This window comes from Tiliqua scincoides, chromosome 4 (assembly GCF_035046505.1).
Source record: "Tiliqua scincoides isolate rTilSci1 chromosome 4, rTilSci1.hap2, whole genome shotgun sequence".
Lineage (NCBI taxonomy): Eukaryota > Metazoa > Chordata > Lepidosauria > Squamata > Scincidae > Tiliqua > Tiliqua scincoides.
The window spans coordinates 56,831,045-56,855,076 of NC_089824.1; the positions used below are offsets into that span (position 1 = coordinate 56,831,045).

General features: G+C 41.5%; 1 protein-coding gene across 1 annotated transcript; it reads left to right on the forward strand.

Annotated features, from left to right (window-relative positions):
* Window positions 1-923: 923 nt before the first annotated feature.
* Window positions 924-19,677, forward strand: NDC80 (NDC80 kinetochore complex component). Its single transcript, XM_066625677.1, has 17 exons — window positions 924-1,001; window positions 1,784-1,894; window positions 3,582-3,668; window positions 4,582-4,708; window positions 4,959-5,128; window positions 6,223-6,325; window positions 7,962-8,051; window positions 11,282-11,375; window positions 12,573-12,679; window positions 12,826-12,970; window positions 14,272-14,477; window positions 15,281-15,433; window positions 15,946-16,035; window positions 17,164-17,256; window positions 17,969-18,099; window positions 19,019-19,121; window positions 19,450-19,677. Exons 2-17 carry the CDS (start codon window positions 1,794-1,796, stop codon window positions 19,585-19,587), a joined length of 1,938 nt encoding a protein of 645 aa, XP_066481774.1. The 5' UTR covers window positions 924-1,001; window positions 1,784-1,793; the 3' UTR covers window positions 19,588-19,677.
* The last annotated feature ends 4,355 nt before the right edge of the window (window positions 19,678-24,032 follow it).

Genomic DNA, 24,032 nt, shown 5'->3' on the forward strand with positions numbered 1-24,032 from the left:
TTTACCTTACCAGTGACCTTTTGTGAGTAGCCCCACTGCAGGACTGCTTACGTTACCCGGGGGAAGGGGACAAAAGTCCCCTTCTCCCGAGGCACCGTCCGTGGTAGCCTGGGGCGTGCAGGATCTGGCAGCAGCCGTTCTCGGTGCTGCCGAGCCTGGGTGCCGCGGGCAGCTCAGGATTGGGCTGCCCATCTCTTGTATTTAAAGTGCAGTTCAGATATTACTCCGCATTCTACTTAGAAGAAATTGGAAGAGGGTCTCTAGCTCACAAACACCTCATTCACGCCTCTCAGTTTGGAGTACCTAGCAAATCAGAAGATCCCATATTATCAGAAAGGGATACCTCACTGACCTTGCAAAATACCTGTGGTGAAAAAGCATTCAAGTCTGAGGGCTAATTCTTTTTGCACACTGGATAAACAGCCAGGTACTATCACTCCGAACACATATTCTAAGATGGGGTGGCCAACCTTGTGTGGTGACGGCCTGGGTGCCTCTCAAAGGGGGCAGGGCAGACTGATGGAGGAGGGATCTGTGCAGCCCCCTGAGTTCAGAGGTAGGCTGACTTGGGCGCCCCCCGAGGCGCCTGGGAGACACAGGAAGCTGGACTAGGCCGCACTCCGGCCCAGGAGGCGCCTCGCTTACAGGGACGCAGCCCTGGTGAGGCCCGTGCGCCGCCACAACACGTGCCTCGAGCGACTAGCCTCCCGCCCCCCGCGACTCGGGAGCATCGAACCGACTGAACCATAGAGACGAGGATCGACTTGCCTGCTGGCGCGCCGCAGAGATGAGAAACGGTTCCTAGGCACCGGCCAATGGCGTTCAACTTCCTGAGAGGAAGTGACGCACGCGCGTTCTTCACGCCCGTCAAGGCTTTCAGAAACGTCACCGTTGACGTAGGCTGGCGGGCGATTTTGAAAGCTGGCGGCGGAGAAGGGGGCGCGCGCTGTGAGCTGAGCAGCTGCCTCTCCTCAGGCACCGTCGTTGGGGAGGCGACGGAGGTGCTGCAGGGCGGCGGCTCGTGCGGGCCCGAGAGCTGCTCGTAGTCCCCGCTAAGGCGCAGCTTGTGGGGCACGGACGTTCTTCCTGGCGGCCCAGCTCGGACGCCGCCGCCTGCTGTCATTTTGCCCCCGGGGCGGGAGGGCACTGACTCTGGCTGCAGTCCTGTCCACGCTTACCTGGGAGTAAGCCCCAGTGACTCTAATGGGACTTACTTCTGAGTAGACAGGCAGAGGACTGGGCTCTGGGGCTGCAATCCCATCCACACTTTCCTGAGAGTAAGCCTCATTGACTATAATGGGATTTACTTCTGAGTAGACATGCATAGCATTGGTCTCTTTACCTCCCCTTTTTTCCTCTGAATGAAAGCAATTCCTCCCCCCTGCTCCTCCACACAGCACCCCTCTCAGCCCAATATGTCTACTCAGAATTAAGTCCCATTATAGTCAATAGGACTTACTCCCAGGAAAGTTTGGATAGGCTTATTGCATCAATTCCATTGGCACACTGCCTAATCCCAAGTGGGGTTCCTGGTGTGGTGACTTCTGTCTCCTGCTTGCTTGACTGAAGGCTTCCCTTCCTTTCATTGGGCTTCATTACTTGCTGTTGGGGAGGGAGGGAGCTTGCCTGGCATTGGAGACTGTTTTCCTAGCTCTTTGACAGCTTCTGGGTCTGCAGGGGCTGGGAACTGCCAGGGTCCGCTTGCTCAGACACTCCCACCCACCCACTGATCCTGTTGCTCACCAGTTATGACTAAAGGCAACTCTTTCTCTTTGCGTTGCAGTTCTACAGCAATGAGGCGCAGTTCAAGCACTAGCCGCATCAGTTGCCGGCAGTCCATCCAACCTCTCAGGATACAGGATACCAACAAGATGGGACTTCATACCCCACAACCGTAAGTCAAGACAGGTAGTTCCTGTTGTAGAGGGTTTCGTTTATCCCTTCATTTGCTTCGCTCCACTCAGAAGTGAGTGGTTGGCTCCCAAATAGTAGTACTGAATTATCATTGCATGATTGTTTAGCACCATTTCTGTACATGGAGCTTTGCATAAAGGTGGGTGCCTGTCCTGTAGGCTCACAATTTAAAAGAACCACAAGGGAGATAATGGGAAGAGAAGTGGGTGCTGAGAGAAAGTAAGAGACTGAGGGTTAATATTTATCACCTACACTTAATTAACATTACTTACAGTATAGTTGGGGTGGTGGTGGATCGAAGGCTTTGCAGAAATGGTGGGATTGAATAGGTGCAGTTTGTTTCCAGATGCAGCTGAAAGCCCTGGTTGTGATCTTTAAAAGTCCAAGATGTTGTGGGCCCCAGGTGGCTTACTGGTTGGTATGCACAAAGGCGATGACCTTCTTGGTGGTATCATTAGCTCTGGAACTCCCTCCCCCACCTCAGAAGTCCCTAGTGCCCCATCTCTTTCCAGATGGTTGGTTTTCAACTGTTTTATAAAACTATATTTAATTAGGCATCTATTAAAATCCTACTTGTTTCACCACTACTTGTGTCAGCTGTCTGTGACAGATCAGGAGAGAGATCTTGGGGTGGTGGTGGACAGGTCAATGAAAGTGTCGACCCAATGTGCGGTGGCAGTGAAGAAGGCCAATTCTATGCTTGGGATAATTAGGAAGGGTATTGAGAACAAAACGGTTAGTATTATAATGCCGTTGTACAAATCGATGGTAAGGCCACACCTGGAGTATTGTGTCCAGTTCTGGTCGCCGCATCTCAAAAAAGACATAGTGGAAATGGAAAAGGTGCAAAAGAGAGCGACTAAGATGATTACGGGGCTGGGGCACCTTCCTTATGAGGAAAGGCTACGGCGTTTGGGCCTCTTCAGCCTAGAAAAGAGACGCTTGAGGGGGGACATGATTGAGACATACAAAATTATGCAGGGGATGGACAGAGTGGATAGGGAGATGCTCTTTACACTCTCACATAATACCAGAACCAGGGGACATCCACTAAAATTGAGTGTTGGGCGGGTTAGGACAGACAAAAGAAAATATTTCTTTACTCAGCGCGTGGTCGGTCTGTGGAACTCCTTGCCACAGGATGTGGTGCTGGCGTCTAGCCTAGACGCCTTTAAAAGGGGATTGGACGAGTTTCTGGAGGAAAAATCCATTATGGGGTACAAGCCATGATGTGTATGCGCAACCTCCTGATTATAGGAATGGGTTAAGTCAGAATGCCAGATGTAGGGGAGGGCACCAGGATGAGGTCTCTTGTTATCTGGTGTGCTCCCTGGGGCATTTGGTGGGCCGCTGTGAGATACAGGAAGCTGGACTAGATGGGCCTATGGCCTGATCCAGTGGGGCTGTTCTTATGTTCTTATGTACCAGGCTTTTAGGATATAGTACATTGATTTGAGGTGCTTGCTGTACTATGTTGATTTTTATAGAGACTGATCTGTTCTTTTGGCTTGGTTTTGTTTATCTGTACTGTCATATCTTATTATTTTAAGTTACATTTGAAGCTGCCTTGGGGCCATAAGATGGAAAGTAGCATATAGCCTTAAATAAATTACAATAAATGATAGCTAACAATGATTTTTATACCAAACCATTATTTTCATTTGAAGACAAGACAAGACAGCCTTTGGAAAGCTGAGTGTGGGAAAGTATGCACCAGGAACATCAGAAAGAAAAACGAGCTTCTTTGGGAAAAGGTAATGTGACAGACCATATGTTAAAGTCGTACAATGACCATGGTGCTAGAATAGCCTTCAGGTGGCAGAGTAGCTAGAAGAAAATGAACATGGGGGAATTTAAGAATGCCACTTAGAAGAGTAGGCTGTGTAACTGTAGTGTTGCTTCCAATCTGGAAGAGTGGAGCGCTATCCTTCCTTTCCTATAAATAGCTGCTGGATGGGAATGCCATGAAGGCATCCGTAGACTTCTTATCTTGGAAAACGATGTTTGGCTTTTTTCAAATTGGGTGAAGAGCATCATGCTATAAGAACGGCCCTTCTGGATCAAACCAGACCTATTAGACCTATCTAGTCTAATAACCTAGGAAAGAAGTTACAGTATTTGAGTTGCTGTAGCACGCAGCATTTCCACTGTAGTAGAGGAGATGGATGAAACTGAGAGCACTGTGTGCCTCAGCTGTCCAACATTACCCCTTCTCTTCCTCTCACTGGAATGGGAGGGGGAAAGCACTGGGCACTTTGGTAGGAGGAGGCAGCAAAAATCCAGGACTTCCTCACTGTTTCAACTGGAGGAAATGGTAGTGACAGCCTTGCACTTTTCTTCCCTCTAGTTCCTTTCACAAGAGTGATGTGAACACTAGACTTTCATCACCATCTGCCTCTTTCTTGCTGCTTTCTTAAAATTATCTCTTGGTGCTGCAGAACATTGGGACACAGCAGTGCTTGAATGCCAAAAGAGAATTAAAGGGCACCAGATACTATTTACCTAGCATTCCATTTTCCGCTGACAAATGTTCTGATGAAGTACATTGACCTGTTGGCTGTTGTTTGGTTATAAGAAATTCTTGTTTTCCTGTCAAAATCATTTTGTTCCCATAAATAGTTATTTAAGAATGCTAACAGTCATAAAATCTCACTGCTTTGACTTTAGAACTAGTGGACCTGGAAGTTTACGAAATAGCCAATATGGTGCATTTGGGGGTGTGGAGAAGATCAAGGAGCCTAGACCACTTCATGACAAAGCATTTGTCCAGCAATGCATCCGGCAACTCTGTGATGTAGGTGATGTTTGTAAAATACCTGCATTCAAGTAAGGGCTACAAATATATCCCCTTTACTTTAAGGAGATCTCCAACTGCCTTCTAACCTGTGCTGGATACTGCAACTTGACTGTGCCAGTGCAGGTTAGGATTTGGCTGCCCAAATATTTTATTTGGATGAAGCACCTAATTTTGATCATGCATAGCTTCATGCTTCTCAGTCTGGCAAGAAATCAACCATGTATGCTATATTTCTCTCTGTTTTCAGTTTCTTATAACCTATGGATATGGTCCTGTTTCTGTGAAGTCACTCCAGACTCCATCAGTTAGGGACTTTGTGAAAATCTTCAGTTTTATTTATGGGCTCTTTTGCCACTCTTATGAACTTCCTAGCTCTAAGTTTGAAGAAGAAATCCCAAGAATTTTTAAAGAGCTTGGGTATGTACCAGAATTCTTATACTTTTTTGTAAGCAAGAAAGAAATATCCAAAAGCTATTTTATGCAGTATACACTAACTGCTTCAAACTACATCTTTGAAAATGTTGAACTATTGTGTCCAATTATATCTTGGAAACAAGACTACTTAGGCAAAATGAGATTCCAGGGCTTAGCAAGCACTTAATTATAATTGGGATTATTTCTGAATAAGAAATTTTTTCCCTTGATCAATTACGTTTGTACAAGTCTTCTAATTGTGTCCCAGTTCTCAGGCCACAAAATCAAATATTAAACCTACAGTGCAGTCGTAAGCATATCTACTCAGACATGCTTTGTAAAAAATATAAGGAAGTCCTATTGTGGGGCTTGCTCACTAGTGAGTGTGTTTAGATTGCAGCCATAATCATTAAAGATTCTTATATTTTATGTAGCAGTATTTGTATATGTATATGATTTATATAGAGTGAAAAGACAGGTCTACGTCCTGAAGGCTCAGAATTCTAAAGGAAACACACTAGACATACAAGAGGTTGGATGCAAGGGAAAGAATCTTCCATTATTCATCAAGTACACTTAAACATGACAAATATCTAAGAGCACATAGATCCCAGATAGAACTGCTACTGTATAGTCTACTAGTTTGGTACCTATAATCAGACTAGAAATGTCATTCATTCTTCAAGTATGTAAAAAAACTTACTAGTACTTTCTGTTAATTGTTTGAGTCTAGGGAATTCTAATACACGTTATATGAGCCTAAACATGCACCTTTTTGTCAATCTTTACCACCACCCCCAAAAAATTGTTACAAATGGCTTGTCCTCACCTACCATTGCACAAGAGTATATCTATAAACTAGGTGGCCAAATTTAGAAGGGAGAAGAAGAGAGATCAGACTTCAGCTTGATCTTGGCAGCCAACCAAATTATATCTTTCTGCACTGGCACTCTCATGCCACTATGTGTGATCAGTTTGCATAAACAAATGCCTCTCTTTGAATTTTCAGATGTTGTATAGAACTTTGTAATGACTCCTCTGATTGTTTAAATTAAAATGTTTCTTACAATTATTTCAATTTCTGTATTTTTCTGTAGGTATCCATTTGCATTGTCAAAAAGCTCTATGTACACAGTGGGAGCACCACATACATGGCCTCAGATTGTAGCAGCTTTGGTCTGGTTGATAGATTGTTTCAAGGTATCATAAATAAAACTGTCAGAATATTTTCAATTTCCTTTTTGTAAATGTTATTATGATGATGATTATTTATATACACCTTTTTCAACAGGAATAGCTCACAAAGCAGTTTATGTGGTAAAACAAATCAATAAATGGTGTCCTGTTCCCAAAGGGCTCACAATCTAAAAAAGATGTAGACTGTGACACCAGTAAACAGACGCTGGAAAAGCCATGCTGGGGTTAAGAGAGACAGTTGCTCTCCTCCTGCTAAATATAAGAGGACACCATTTTGAAAAGTGTCTCTTTGCCCAATTAGCAGGTGTTGGATTTGCATTCAACTTTCATCTTTTAAAAAATGTAAATGGACACAATTTAAGCACATTTTATATCTGTGGGTTAAACTTGGGATATGTATAATTTTGGAATCAAAATTTATTTAGTGGGTTCTTCAGTCAGATTCTTAGCAGCTTAAATTCTAAACTGCTTTGTCAATGGTTGAAAAATGTATAGCATTACCTTGAAAAGATTTGGCTAAAGCAACAATATTCAAGCCATACAGAAGTTCCTCTACTCAAGAACAGGTTAGTTTCCAGGGTTCTATTAAGTAGTCTTGTTCTCAAGTTCAACATCACTATTATTGTTAGCAAACATGTTGTGAAATATGAAAAAAATGTATTTATAGTACATTGCCTTGTATTGCCTTGAATATATTGCCTTTAAAAGCAGGCTAACAGGTCTTGCTGGAGGTGACTTTGTGGTTAGAAATTTGGGATACAGCTACTGCAGTGGTCCCCAAAGTGTGCGTCATGACATCCTGGGGCGTCGCAAGGCACTTGCCAGGGCACTGGAGGCTGCCTGCTGCCTGGCAGGGAGGAAAACCTGACCTCATCCTCTTACCGCTATTTTGAACACCCTTCTGAACTCGAAAGTTAAGTGTCTGATGTCAGTGCGTGACGCATTTCACTTCATCATCACTTCCTTCCGGGTTTTGAGGGTGTTGCAAGCCAAGTTGGGAAGTGCTGAGCTACTGTTTGGGGATGGTAGTTTCTTGTTCCTGCAAAAGTGCATCCAAATGGTAAAAGTGGGTGGCTTTGTTTGGACCTGAGTTACTTCCATTCAGGGCTTTCTTTTTCTCATAATAACACTCTCTGTCACTAATCAGATGGCCTTTGTGATATTTTGCAATACTTCTGGCAATGGAAGCCCCAACCAGCCCTTTAAAAGGCCTTGTGTTAATGACCCAATGGGACTCTTGTGTTAATGACCCAGTTAATTTCCCCAGGCAATAGCAGTGGCTGAATTGGAGTCCTTCAAGGTTCATCTTTCTCATATTTCTGGACATAAAAATCCAAACCAGGCATGGTCACATCTCAAGTGTTCAGTAATAGAAAATATGTAAGCATATGTACTATTGCTGCACTTGCAGCATCTAATGTGGCAAATCTGATATTGACAAGAACTTTAAACACCTAATTTGTTTGTTGTTCAGTGAACTTGTATACCTTTCTTTCTCTTAAGGAAACTACTTTCTATCTTCATTTTTTGTTACAATGCAGTAGTCTGTTATGGAACTAACCAGTATCTTAATACGGCATCATTCCGTGAGATATTACTAATTTGTGCATGTTTATCTGATCATTTTTGTCCTATCCAGTTGTATTCTACTTTGAAGGAGAACCCACCATTATTTGATGAAGGGCAGACCTTGGGAGGAGAGACTGAAGATGAAATTGTACATAATAAGGTATCTTAACAATGTTTCCCTAAATTGCAAAAGTAGAACAGATTATGCTATGAGACTTCAACTGTTGTTGAGATCTATCCCCAAAAAGCTTTGTTCTAGATTTTTAAAGCCCATATTCTTTGTTAACGCAGACACTCACCTATAAGTCGACTCCACAGATAAGTCGAGGGCAGGTTTTGAGCCAACAATCATGGAATTTTCTATGACCCTTGGATAAGTCAGGGGTTAAACTTAGGGGGGTTTCTGACTATAGTTTTGTCTGTTTTTACCCAAGGCCAGATCCTGAAAAATAACCTACCACTAATTGTTACCTTAGAACTGTAGTCTCTAATTTATTAAAAACATAGTAAGAGATCATAAGATACATTTTTATTCTTTTTAAAATTCTGGTCTTCACCACTTTTTTTGTAAACACTATCAGAGTAAGTGCACTGTAAACGACATACCAGTGAAACAGTGGTTCCCAACCTGGTATTCACATACTCCCAGGGACACTGAATAGGACCTTTAGGGGTAATTGAAAAAGAATGAAATAATGGCAGAAAAAGGCAGGCTGTGCTTCCTGCCATTCCAAGGCAGGAATGCCTTGCAAGGACCAGCAAGGCAGGAAGGGAGGTAGTTAGTTGGCTGTGAAAGCCCCACAAACAGCTAGTTTTTGGTCATCAATTCATCTATGAACCACTGATTGAAAACCAGCACAGTAAAAAGCTGAAAGATAGTATGAAAAGTGATCAATCACCCAGAATTTCTCAGCACACTTCTGGTGCAAAACAGTGCAAAGGCAGAGTCTTCTGTTCTGTTCTTCAAACAGATGAAAAGAGAAAATATGTGATGAATACATGAAGTTTGGACTTTCATATAGAGGAGATGAAGGCTTGTATTAATTACAAACATTTTGCTAATATGAAGGGTACAATTTATGGAAATGGGCTGCCAAGGGATATGCAAGGTTGGGAACCACTGCAGGAGATCCATGAATCAAATTCACCTTTAAGGTGGACATGAGGAGAACCATGAATCAAAGATACCTTTAAGGTATCTGGTGTGTTAAGCCAGAAGCTCTACATAAAACATACAACTCATAACACATAACTGAGAGTGTGCAATTCAATTCACAGCAGACAAATGCACCTGTATATATTTGCAACCCTTTTTACTTGGAAGTAGACCCACTACTTTCCATGGGTGTTATTCTTAAGTAATGGTGCACTGAATTGTAGCCTGGGAAGGAGGGTCCCATCCTGGTGTTTCAAAAAACAGACCTGCTTTGCAAGCATTTGCAAAGCAGAACCAGGCTGCACCAGAAGGAAGGAGATTAAAAGGTTAACTTTGGCTGGAATGTCCCTGGAAAGTAACTATAGCAACTAACAAGGTGCCTGCCTGAGCTGAGCAACAGCTCAGCTGAGAAACTGAACTGTTCAGAGTTGAAAGGCTCTGCCCTCTGACCCAGAGATAAGGCGAAGTGATAACTGGAGCTTGATTACTTGGCAAAAATTTCACTTGCTATACCTGAGTATCTAAGGTACTTTCTTGAGGCTAACAAAGAGTTGAATATAAATGAAGTAAAATGATATCCTTGTAGTCTAATATCTTAAACTGTATGCAAACTTTAATTATCTGTGCAAAGCTTTCATTTTGTATATTAGGAATTAAAGTAGTTGCTGTATACACATAGAATAAACCTTTTTTAAAAAGTCTATCCACACCTGTCAAATGTCCTGTATTCACCTAGAAGCCATTAACTTCCTTCTTGAATCCCTTCAGTCTATCACTTTGCAAAGCTAGCCTGATGGACACAACTTCCAAACTCTCTCAATTCTGTGTTCACACTCTATAGTATCTTTGCTTTAACTTCCCCTGCTTAGTTCTCTTGAGATCAATCCTATAAGCATGCCTACTTTGGAATAAGTCTGATTGTATCCATTGTATCTTACTCTTTGCATAGAATTGCATTCTTACAGTGCTGTCTTATATTGGCTCAAAAGTAACTCACACTAACAGCCCAATCCTGAAGCAGCAGCGCCAAGGAGCTGCTGCTGTATCCAGCAGGCATTGGGAAGCAACCATAGGTCTACTTGGAGAAGGGAGCAGAAGTCTCCTTTCCCCCCTGCTGGGGAAAGCCCCAAGCCCCACAATGGGGCTTCTCAAGTCTGCACAGGTTATTTTGCCAGCCCAACACAGAGTTCAGAATACAGTAGACTTTCAAAATACAAAATCATTTTGACATTTTCATATTTGTTCAAAATTCAACAAATTTGGCTGGTTCTGTAAAATGTACTTACAATGAAAATGAGAGGGAACCGTGGTTCATAAAACACCACTTTGATACAGGTGGGACCTCTGTATCCACTGATTTGACTCACCACTGATACCAAGGTCCACCTTTAAATGACTTGTATCAAGGGAAAAGCACCGGAATTCAATTTCCTACCTTCATGCTATAATTTCATTCCATTAGATTCCATTATTCACCCCATCTAGTGGCTGAATGTGGTATAGTGTCTATACCAATGCATTCTGGGGCAACAATGGAGGAGCAAGAAACCTGGAAGTGGGTCTTTAAAGCTATTTTTCCACTGATTTGGTATCCACTGATGTTTTTCTCTACTGGGGATAGCAAGGAACGTTTTTATCTACATGGACAGATATGTTTTTATCTACATGGATAGCAAGGAACAACCAATATATACCTAGTTTGACCTGTACATAAGAACAGCCCCACTGGATCAGGCCATAGGCCCATCTAGTCCAGCTTCCTGTATCTCACAGCGGCCCACCAAATGCCCCAGGGAGCACACCAGATAACAAGAGACCTCATCCTGGTGCCCTCCCTTGCATCTGGCATTCTGACATAGATCATTTCTAAAATCAGGAGGTTGCACATACACATCATGGCTTATAACCCATAATGGATTTTTCCTCCAGAAACTTGTCCAATCCCCTTTTAAAGGCATCCAGGCCAGATGCCATCACCACATCTTGCGGCAAGGAGTTCCACAGACTGACCACACGCTGAGTAAAGAAATATTTTCTTTTGTCTGTCCTAACCCTCCCAACACTCAATTTTAGTGGATGTCCCCTGGTTCTGGTGTTATGTGAGAGTGTAAAGAGCATCTCTCTATCCACTTTATCCTTCCCATGCATAATTTTGTATGTAGCATAGTGTTAATCTGTTTCTATTTTTAAAAAAGTCTTGTGTGGATTCAAGATGACTTGTATAATTTTGTCAGCCTTTTTTAGACTACACTATAAAATGTTATGACCACTTTATGAAGGGTGGAGATACATTTGAAGAATTTGATGCTGAAGTACAGTCAAAACAAAGTAAGTAGTTTTTAAATCTAGTAGAATGTCTTCTCTTCTGTAGCTTGCTGAGTAGAATATTTGTTTATACCAAAGTGAATGAGTTTGTCTAATTACCTAAAGCAGTGTTTCTCAGACTGTGGGTTGGGGCCCACTAGGTGGGTCGTGAGACAATTTCAGGTGGGTCCCCATTCATTTCAGTATTTAATTTTTAATATATTAGACTTGATGCTACCATGAAGGCTGACTGCATTTGGGGAAATGTTATAGACCTGTACTTTTAACAAACTACTATGTATATTCTTTAACAATGATAGTAAAGGAAACTTACTCCTGGGTAAGTGTGGGTAGGATTGCAGCCTAGGATAGCTAAAAATTTTCCTGCTTGATGATGTCACTTCCGGTCATGACATCACTTCTGGTGGGTCCCGACAGATTCTCATTCTGTCCCGGGGGGGGGGGGGCGTGCTAAATATGTGAGAACCACTGACCTTGACCTACAGTATGCTGATATAGCTGAAACCATCTTGTTTTGCCTAGCTCCCTTTGACTAAAGTGGAGTATCCCACAGAAAGTATACAGGGCCAGTCTATTTATACATGGATTGTTTATCCATGGATTTGACTCATCACCAATTAACAATAGCCTCCTTAATGAGGGGGGGGGCAGCTGGCTGACAATCCATCAGTCCTTCTCTCTCCAGTGGACCCCTCCCTTCCCCCTGAGCACATGAAAGAAAGGTGATAATTTTGCACTGGTGAAGACAGGGGCTGAGTGAAGCGCCTTTGTAAGCTTTTGGAGGATGACCGATTGATGGATTGTCTTCTTATTGACTCTTATCTTACATTACAAAGGTCAGCAAGGCTATTTTTAAATCACTAGAGCAAAGAAACTTTGTTTTTTAAATTGATTTGCTATAGTGCATTTTTTGCCATCCATGTGAATGCTTGGAATGGAACCCACGCGAATAATTAGTCTCAACCTGTAGTTAGGTTAGTGTATTTCTCAATTAGTTAACTTGATATAAGTGATACGATTTCTTATGTATACCTGTTGTATTTTAAAATATCCCACTGGTTCCATGAGGTGGCTTGTGGCAACTGAGAAAACACTAGACTTGGTTCCTAAAGTATTATTTTACCCTGCTCCTTGCTATTTGGTATCACTGATGTGATGAGTAACTAAAGAGTTATTCTGATTTTATTTATTTTCTTTCAGAGGATCTATTTAACATAGATGAAAAACGCATATATGCTCAAGAAGCAGAAGAAAAAAGGCTGAATGAAGAGATTGCAAGACGTGAGAAGGAGAGAGAAAGTGAACCAGTTAGTAAATAGCTACATTGGTTTGGGAAGAATATTAAGGCTATGTTAAACTTCTTCTATCTCATTTGGTTAAAAAAATTGATCTTATTGCAGTATGTTAACTAAATGGCAATCTTCTTCCTACCCTCTGTTTTTCAATGAAAAAGGATCGTCTTGTTACTCTGCGGAAACTGAAATCATCATTACAAGCAGACAGTCAGAAATACAAGGCTTATATGACCACCCTGGAGTCTCACTCAAGCAGTATCAGTCAGAAGTCAAAGGGCATTACTGACATGCTTGAGGCTGGTGGTAAGGACAAAGTGCAGATTCTCTAAAGCTTGTGTGTTAAAATGTAGTTCTTGGATGAAAAAGAATAATCATGTCCTTTTAGAAATTTCATTCTGCAAATCTCTGTCCTACAGAGCTTCAATAGGATCTGCATAGAAATAAAGGAGCTGTTATTGAATTACTGGGGAAAGATAAAGGCAATGTGCAGTTAGTCATGATGATTTTTATACAACTAAAATAGATTTTTTAATATGAAGTATAGAGGATGCAAAGTACTAGTAACACCAAATTATGTGGCCAGTTTTTTCCTTGACTTGTGAATACAAATGCCTATGTACATGCATTTATGAATGCATGAGTTAATTTCAATGTTCACTGTCTCTTTTCCATTTTAATTTTGAGGAGTTGCTCACCAGATAGGGTCTCTTGCCCCTTAACCACACTTTATCCTTCCTGCTGGCTGTTCTTGGGGAGATATCCCTTGGCAGGAAGGGGCTGCTAACAGCCGGGGCCTCAAAGGTGTGATGGAGGTTGTTCTCATTCTTGTCCTCTATCCTTTGGGGAGACAAAGGAGCGTCTCTGGAGGTATGGGTCTTGTCTGGCTGCCACCTCAATACATCTGGCAGTCTCTTCTGCTGTTCTTCCAGGGAGTCTGCCCAACCCTCATTACAAGCCCAGTTTTTATCCCCAGCCTGGGCCTTTGCAGTCCTCAGAGGCTACCCCACCCACTTCCCTACAGAAGGGAGGCATTTCCTTGCCTGCTTGGGGATGCACCTGACCTGCCTTGGGGATGCACCTTTCCTGCCTCATGTCAGGAAAAGCCACAACCTTCCTCCAGAGCAACAACTAGACTCTGACACTCCCTTGCTATAGGACCTTGAAGCATTTGTGAAGCCAGAAGCAATGTGGCCTTGCCTGCTGATGTCTCAGCCTTCCCACAGCCATGCTATGGTACCTGTGGACTGCCTCATGCTCCTCCAAGGGAAGAGGCATGACTGAGGCCTGGATGGTGGGCATGACACAGACCCCCAAGACCTCGCCAAGGCTCAGGCTATCAAAGCCATCAGAGGAGACACTGGAGGGAAAGTCCACAAGTCTGACCCCAGGCATTAATATTGCTAATTAGCTTTCAATAAGTTCCTTGAGAATTTTTTTAGAAAGGTTGGATTTCAAACATCTTGAAATTTTTTCCACATAAATGCATATTCATGACATGATAAGACCACAAGGTGGAGACCTATCCACAGTGAGATGCCTATATCTTTTTCCATTCTTCATTCTGTCATCCTAACAGTTTGAAATATATTCTTTCTTAAACTTAGCCATGGAAATTGAAGCATTGAAACAGGAGAACACTCGTCTGAAACATATTTGTGATAACCAGAAGTACTCCATTGCGGATATTGAAAGACTGAATTGTGAAAGAGATGAGTTGCAGCAGGCAGTCAATAAAGTAACCAAAGAACTGGAAGCAGAACAACATCAGTTGTGGAATGAGGAATTAAAATATGCTAAAGGAAAAGAGGCGGTATGTTAATCTCAAAAAGGCTTTTCCAAAAAATTTTTCTCTGCCCCCTCCCCTCAAGTTCACGTTTTGTTGCTTCTGCCTTTTTCCCTTTAGCAGGACTGGATTCTAGTGGTAAAAGGTGAATGCTAGATCATGAGGAAACCCTTTTTTGCCTACATTGAAGGCTTTTAGAGTAGCCCAGGATGTGATGCATGACAGTAGCCCTGCATTTTTCTCCTTGTGTTTAGCAAGTCATTTGAAAAGGAAGCAGAACAAGATGCAGGACAAAACTGTACAATTTGCAAGGCATGGGGGGTGGGGTGGGGAAATGCAAATGAAACTTCTATAAAATGTGGCTATCTGGGCAGATGTATATGGAAAAGGTGTTCTGCATGTCCAGTAAAAATTCTGAGCTAAAATTCAAATGTGAACTGGTCCCAACAACTTCACTAAAATGCTTGAGAAATAAGTCATTTTGGAGGAGCTTTACACTCAGTTTGAACTACTAAGGGTGCAGTCCAAATAAGGAGATGGGCCAGTGCAAGACCCACCAGTGTCACAAAAGTGCCGTAAACCACTTTAGTGCCATTGGCAGAGGAGGGTGTGCCTGGGACAGCTCTGGGCTGCTTGGATTTGTGCCACCTCTTTAGGTGAATCGGATCCGAGTAGATCCACTGGGGCTACTGCGACTCTACCCAGGGTAGGCTGAGCTGCTTGCAGCCCCAAACTCATGGTGGATATGGGGCAGGCCTGCTAGCCTTGTTCCAGCGCCAGTTTGGATTGTGCTGTAAATTTTTTAAGCTTGTGCCTTTTCTCTTCAACAGATTGAAGCTCAATTGGCAGACTACCACAAACTGGCTCGAAAGCTGAAACTAATTCCTCTAAGTACCGAGAATTCTGGGGGCACTGATTTTGAGATTAAATTTAATCCTGATTCAGGTCGAAATTGTCTAGTCAAATATAAAACTCAGATTCAGGTAAGTGTGCCTATTTGTGTAACTTAAACTCTGATACATTAGCCATTTGAGTTTTGTCTCAAATCCATATAGTATATCTAGATATCCATAATGGTCTCAAGCTCTTTAAATATAGTGTAATAGCCAGAGTGTTGCACTTGCAGAATCCAGCTTTCCCACCCCATCTTCCTTGTTGAACCCCCCCCAGCTCCTCTAAGGTTTAGGGGGTCCTTTGCAGTAGCATGAGATGAGAGGGGAAGGTCTTGCAGAGTAAGGGGGAAATATGGAAAGCAGGAGAGCAGATGGGTAAATCCACAAGCATCATGCTATGGGTACTGCTTATAATATAGGAACCTTAAGTAGGTTCCCTTGAGCGTTACCTGCTGGACAAAATTCCTCAAGGTGTAAGATGTCTTCTATATCAGTTTCTGAAAAAACCTTTTACTAAACAAGAATACTCCATTCTTAAAAAAAAAACTACCTTTGAACATACAACCTTTGATTTTTTTTAAAAAATGGTATTTTTACTGCAGGCTCCCCTTATACATCTCATAAATAAGACTAATGAAGACATTGCTAATGCTACAAAGAGAAAAATTGCCTTGGAGGATACTTTAGAACAGGTGAGTGTCTAACTATCTTGGCCTAATGAGAGATCCACTCCTCTATGTGCTGCAATAAAGAATATATTCATAAGGCAGACTTTATATTCCATAAAATTTTTAAATTTATATTTCCTCCCAAACCAAAACTCTTCCCTCAAATTTGATTTTGATTATACTGTCATTTTTTCACAAAAATACTATGCTCAAATGCTTACATAAGCAATCTCATTCCAAAATCTTATCCTGTCAGACACTTCAGTACAACAATCCAAAAACAAATATATAAGAACAATTATAATAAAATCAACAGTGTATCAAATGCAAGTAGGAAAACCCCAAAACAAGCACAGACTTATCTTTACTTTCTCTCTCCCTCCCCCTATAATTTTTTGTTATGGCTACTTGTAATTTTGTTGTTGCATTTGTGAGCCACATTAAGTCATTTTGAGAAAGGAGGAATAAAACTTAAAAATACAAATACTCGCCAATTGGCAAACTGATCTTGCCTCACCCACCTGGAAACTCACACAAATTAGACCATGTGTACATAAGAAAATTCATTCCCTACAGGGCCAGTAATAAACATTTGGAAGTAAACACAAGCTTCCTAGAGCCACCTTACTGTAGCTAGGCCTCACATGATTGACTCATGCTGTTACTGTGGAACTAAGTGACCCACCTCTTCCCATTCAGCTAGCAGAGAGGAGACTTGAACATAGACTTGTACACATGCTTTTTTTTTCCTGCATTGATTTCATGTACAAGTAACTAGTAAAGTGAGGGTTAAATGAAAATAAAATGGGGAAGGGTCAGGGCCCTATACAGGGCATTGAAACTTCTTTTCTACTACACTTGAACTTCTGATTTGGATAGATGTAACCTATGTATTTCCAAACTTTACTCTGAAATGACTTTTTAAAAACTATCATGGTGGATCTCTTAAACGCAAAATCTGACACAAAGTTCTTAGTGTTTCAAACTTGTTGGAAATCATTTAGCCAGCATGTTCACTTTGTTTCTTGCCATGACTAGAAAATACACTTCGAAAGGTGAGCCAGGTCTGAATTCAGAAGCATTAGCTATTTCCTGAGGAGCCTTTGTTCCTCTTTCTTTTTGTTCCTTCTAATTGAATGCACATTCCTTAAGGTAAGCACAATGGAAGCAGACCAAAACAACACTGTGAAAATGCTGACAGAAGAAGCCCAAAAACTAGAAGAGGTGACACAGCAGAAAATCAAGGTAGGTGAAAAGTTTCTAAACATATCCTGCCCTGACAAATAGGCCAACTCTTCAACATCCATTATATTGATATACAGATGTACATTTTGATAGGCGATGTATGGAATTAGAGAATAGCTCACTTCTCTGATTGGCTGAATTTTTCTGATATTGTATGCTGCAATCCTAAATGCACCTTCCTGGAATGAAGCCCTACTGTGTGCAGCAGGACTTACTTCTGAATAGACATGCATAGGATTGCACTGTGAGTCTGTTTTAGCCTTTATTACACTGGTTCCCAACCTGACCTGTGAGACCCTAAGAAGTGGTCTGCTAGGTCTCGGGGGGGGGGGGGAACCACTTTTGATCACTTCCAGTGTCTCACTGAGCAAGAAATATTCTATGGACCATCAAAGAGGGAAGAAAATGGACAGCCCATCCACTGAAGTGTCAACTGTGGTTGTGGGCGATCCATTTTCCATCCTATTTGATAGTCTGTGATGGAGCACAGCCACAGCCACATGTGGTCCACAATTCCTATTTTTGTCTTTGTGGTCCATGGGCTCCTAAAGTTTTGAGCCACTGCTTTATGGGGAAGAAACATTCCACAGCCCCCTCCTGCAAACACTAGGTCCCAAACTCTTCCTGAGAGTTGGGGAACCTTTGTTGTATACCCTATCTATGGTGAACATGAGGTTTTCACATAAAAAGATTGTGAAATTGTTTGTTATAGGAAGCAGAGGAAGAAGAAGAAAAAGGTGTCAAAGAGCTGGAACTGATGGAGAAACATAGATTCTTACTTGAAAGTGGAGTCAATGAGGGTGTCAGTGAAGCTATGAAAGAACTACATGAAATCCGATGCCGGTAAAGTGAATGCTATGATGCTGTGTTCGTCCTAAATCTTTTAAGAGTTTGCTTACTAATTACACATTCTGTCTCATAATTGTTTTCCAAGTAAATTCCATTATTTGTACAGCATAAATGCTATATGTGGCAACAAATAAACAATAAAGATACCTGCCTAAACTACTTAATGTCTAGATTTCAACAGTGGTAAATTAACCACTGTGAAGAAAAGGTAGTGAAGGAGAGTTAAGGGCACAGTAATGAGGGATGTGCATGTAAGCAAACATTGTTACATGTACATCTCATTGCTATTAGAATGGGGCAGTCTAAATAAAAGTCATAGACCTCTAGCTTCAAGAAAAAGTGAGATTGGAAGTGGGAGGAGATGGCACCATGTAATCATTAGGTAACCTTAATTAGATTTGATGAGATGGGGGAAATGTAATGTGATTGAAGTATATTATGCTAGTGATGGCAATAATTTGCCCTGTATAATCTTTACAATGCACAAATAAGGTTTCTCTGTACGTCTTAATCATATTGTAGCATTTGTCCTTTGCCCCTCAAATATAGCTTCCTAAGTAGCATCAGAGTACACAGGATGCCAATATGAAAATAGCAAGAATGTAACTTAAGTGTGGTTTTTCTTTACAGGCCTCACTCATTTGTCCTAGATACAGTGGGTGGCATACCAACTGGAGAACTTCCAATTTGCAGAGAGCATAAGTGTTTAGTTGGGATGCCGCCTCATGCATTGAGGGGAAAAAAATATGATGTCAACACATCTGAAATTGTACCTTTATAAACTCCTCAAGAACTTGTAAGGTGCCTGTGTTGAAAGAATGTTCAAGAAACAAAGTCCACAATCTAGCACAGAGTTAGATATGCCTAAACCCAATTCATGTCAATTGGCTTAAGAGTTCTGTTTGTTTCCCAGATACCAAGTGGTTGTGCAAATTACATCAGAAGAGAGTAGGAAAGTGGATGAAAACCTACAACACCTTCTGGAACTGATATTTACTCACCTTGAATCTGTAGAGGTAACTCATCCTAAACAAGCTGAAATAGTCATTCAATTTGCTTAAATCATGGAATCTCCTTTCTGTTAACTTTTGCAAAAGCAGTTCCTCTAGTTGCACACCATCTGCATGCTTAGTTGTAGCAAAATATGTTCCCATGAAACATTTCTACATTTCATCACTGCATGCTTCGTTTTATGAAAGATATTTACAGAGAAATTGTGCTTTGCAGTGAATCTGCTAGTACATGGTAACTTGTATGTAGCTATACATTTCCTGAAATAGGAATTAAACAAAATATTAAACACAGTACTAGACTATAATTTGCCTTGTTGTAATTCTAATCTAGAAATACCTGGCTGAACAGAACGCCAAGATTGACAGAGAATTTCATGAATTTATGTCTGAAGAACCATTGGCTAACTTGAGAGAAATACTAGACAGCTACAAAAAGAAGATGGACACTTTAAATGCTTCAGACAACTGAGGATGAAAGAGTTTAGCATCTTGTAGGGTTCAGAAGCATTATATACTTTTGTTTCATTGTATTGTGCATAAATGTTACTTTTTAGTTTAATGGGTACATGTATATTTCATATATGAATAAAAAATTTTGAAAGTAAATATCCCCTTCTTACTGTTCCTTCAGCACTTCAGCAGTCATAGATGAGAACTGATCAGCTGAAGCAATGGATCTAACTCAGTGATTCTTGGGCGTTTTAGACCAGGACCCACTTTTCATGATGACAATCTGCCCGGGACCCACTGGATGTGATGTCATTAACCTGGATGTGATGTCATGCCCAGAAGTGATATCTGGAAGTGATGTCATTAAGCAGGAAGGGACATCACCTCCAGGTTTTCACCTAGGAACCCATAAACTTCAAATGACAAAAGAAAACATTCCAGCACAGAAGCTTTTCCAATTCTCTGTCCCATGCTACCATTGCTACCAAGCACTCCACCTGCAAAATTCAATATACTTCTTGTAATGAGGTGTGTGTAAAGGGTGTGCTTGCTTCTGGCTAGTGTTGAACATGGCGATATATTTTGAATATGCCCATCAGTGTTCATGGCACTAACTAACCTGAAGCCTCCTACAGACAGAGCAAAACCAGACTTGTCTGCACACCTGTAAGACGTGAGTCTTCCATCTCACCTAGCCCTACAGATCATCCACATGCTCAGTCCACTCACCCGTTCCCCCCACCCCATCTCTCCTAACCCTCTCTCTGATTACCCACATGCTCAGTCCAGTTCCCCCACCCCTCCCTCTCCTGGGTGTCTCAGTGATTTAGTTTCTGTATAGGAAGAAATACACTTTTTGCATTTTGCAGCACATCAAAACTTTCACCAAGTGAATCCTTCATTATGGGAGGAAGATCCTTTTCTGAGCTCTGAATCCTCCCTCCCAAACTTTGTGCAATTAGCTTTTCAAAGGAGCCTATCCAAGGCAAGGGGGGGAGGGGCAGTTTCAGCTTCCCACCTGAAATTCAAGAGACAGGCTGTGCTCTGCCCTATCAACACAGCCATGCTCACTGGAGAAATGAAAAAAGCGAGGAAAAAAGCCATGCTCACTGGAGAAATGAAAAAAGCGAGGAGCTGCCTCGCTCCTTTGCACCTGCTCATGCTGCTCTTTTAGACCCTGAGGGAGAAAAGCTTCTCCAATACACGACTGATGCAGGCTTGGAAAACGGTGGCACTCACTGCCAGAATCCAAGGTGGTGTTGCCCAGCTTTTTGTGACCCACCCAAAATCAAGTCATGACCATTTGAGAACTTCTGGTCTAACTACTTTCAGTGTAGCTGTGAAGATAAAATTGAATAACCTCCATGCATGTAGGCTACCCTCATCTCCTTCAAGAAGGGGTAGTTATTTATTTGCAAAATCCCCTATAGAGTCCCTGTATAGTGTAACTATGTTAACTGTTGCTTTATTCTGCCCATGTGTTCCAATTTAACATTTTAAATTGGTTTGGTTTGACACCCAAACTCTTCAACACTAGACAGTATTTGTGTCTATCTATTTGTGGTTACAACATCCTGCTTCTCCTTCCTCTTCAACAGTTCTAAGGGCCACCCTTTTACCTAGTGCTAAAATTTTTGTTTATATCGCTAGTGTAAATTATTTTTACCTATTTCCTGGCTTTTCCTCTTTGTGTGTGCATGTGTGCACATGTGTGTATCAGTTGGTGGTATATGGCCTAGTTCTGTTTCAGACTTCTAGTAGTTTGGAAGACATAAGAGTACAAGGTAACCCCAAGTGGGTTCTGGATTATCCTCACAATATAATCACCAGCAGCTCCATAAGGGAGGAGGTAGATACATTCAAGATGTAGGGTCCCTTGCAACCACCACAGAAGAGTACAAGAAGCCACTGAGGCATCAGCACCACCATTTTGTAGTCATTCAACTAGTGATTTATGTAAACTGAGAGACTTGTTGACTAAAGAGTGGAGTACAACTACTTCTAATTAAAATCTGGATTCCAGGACCTGTGATCACTAGTTAGCCACTAGGGTCATAGGAAGCCCATACTAATAAATGCATGACTTACAGTGCAAAGTCATAGTAAGGAAATTTCACTGCATTAAATAGGGCTTTCCCTAGTAATAGCCTTACTAAGTTGTTATGTTTTACCTTGAAGAGTCAAATATATACCATCATGGTTTGTTTTTACACAGACTATTAAAAGCTGCTTTTCTATTGGATAAATGCTCAAGCTTTAATATTCACATTAGGGTTATTGTTTTAAACCAGACTATTCTAAAATAGTAGTATTTATTTCAATTGATTCTCAGTGGTGCTAAACACATTTTTACAAGTAGTCAGTGTAACCTACAATATTCTGTGCCAGTTACAGTTTCTGTACACAGTTCACAAGCAAGGGGCAAGTTCAGAGGCATGTGCAGAGCAAAAGCAGTGTCTTTATCTCCCATTGTTTCCATCATGAGAAAATGGTGAGACAGCCTGCTCAAAGTGACAGTGTACAATATCAATGAAACAAGAATATTAATCTACTATTATAACACCATAAGGCCAGATAATATGCCAGTATTTCTCAAACTGGGTTGGGACCCACTAGGTGGGTCGCAAGCCAATTTCAGGTGGGTCCCCATTCATTTCAATGTTTTATTTTTAATAGATTAGACTTAATACTACTATGGTACGTGACTGCATTTGGGGAAATGTTACAGACCTGTACTTTTAACAAGCTACTATGTATATTCTTTTAACAATGATAGTAAATGGGACTTATTCCTGGGTAAATGTGGGTAGGATTGCAGCCTAAGATTTTTCTGCTTGATGATGTCACTTCCAGTCATGACAACACTTCAGATCACTTCACGTCCTGACAGATTCTCATTCTAAAAAATTGATCCTGGTGTGAGAGAATGTGTGAGAACCACTGATACATGCTAATCTAATCTCAAGGTTGCAGTAAGATAAAATAGTGACATTTTCATTGGATTTGTCTTATTGGTATAGGTTACCACACATGCAAGTGTTCTTATGCATGCTCTGAAAAGCTTGTTTGTACAAGCTGTACATTTGTGATGCACCCCATTGGAAGCTGGCTTTTACCAGAGTTGACAAACACTGTATAAGTGCAAACACAGTATTTATGGGAGGAAGGGGGTAAGTGTACAATAGAAGAAAAGGGGAATTGGAATGAATGCAACCTAATAAATGAACAGTGATCTAAGTGTTCACTGCCTTAAAAGTAAGGGGCAGAGAGAATGTTTTAGCTTCGGAAAAGAGGGTGAGTGAGTGGAACACAAACAGATGTTGGCTTCTTGGAAAGGAGGGGTGAGCAGAAGCACAGGTGGAGATATATTAGCATATTCTGGCAATGAGGATATTTAGCCATGGAACAAATGCTCTTTGGTCAGTAAGCAAGGGGCAGTAAGCAAAAGCTATCTATGAATGAAATGTGAACGAGAGCTATGGCACAGAGAAACAGATGCAACTTCGCTTGAAATAAAAGACTGAGATTCAAAATGTGACATGGGGTCTCAAATGAGTCAGCTGGCAATTTACTTCAAAAGACAGGAGGGAAAAGCAGCAAATTGCACTGTCAACAGGCTGTATGCAGGAGATAGGGAGAAGGGTCAATGGCCAAGGTCACCTTTCTTTAATCCACTGAGATGGTTTCTTGTCACTAAACATAGAAGTGGGAAGCAGTGTTTCTGGAAGTCCAGTGATATTGCCAAGCTTCTGGAGGCACTGCTGTGAAGATCCTTTCGCTGATGTCATAGTTCTGCGGACCCCTTACAAGGAATATTGGTGGAGAGGGTATCAGCTATGTAGCCAAGATCCAGTGGGCCCCCAGAAAACAAGCAAGAGTGACAAAGAATAAGAGTTTTTCCTAAACAGGCTTAACAGGCAAACCCCCTGGACCTCAAGACTCATGTTAAGTGATTCATTGGAGGAAAATGGGGCAAACAATGTTCACAAAGTGCCCAATGCAGAAAATGAAGGTGCTTTTTTGAGTGCTCTGGGTAGAGGAACAGTTAGCTTAATTGCAGCAGAGTGAGAAGGGAGGAGAAGGCAAAAGAAAACAGCAGCAAGATGGGCAAAAAGGCAAGTGACCTTTCTACGTGCCTGGGTTGGTATGGAGCTAGTGGGATGGAAGTTGTCATACAGGACAGCAGGTGACACAAACAGGTGATGTTGAGAAGGCAAGAAAGAAACAATTCAGGAGTCTTTTTCCTAACTTTTATAGGGTTTTTAAAGATGGGGTAAAACAATCTTCTGAGTCAACTGGGACCTATTCTACATTTTTGTCCCCCAAAGGGTTTATTATAAACAATTAGTTCATTTACAGAAGTCATAAGATATTCGTAAAGATCATTCTCATCCAGTTAATATTTTTTTTGAATTGCTGCCTTCTGGCAAATGATATAGATCTATTAAGATGCATACCACACAA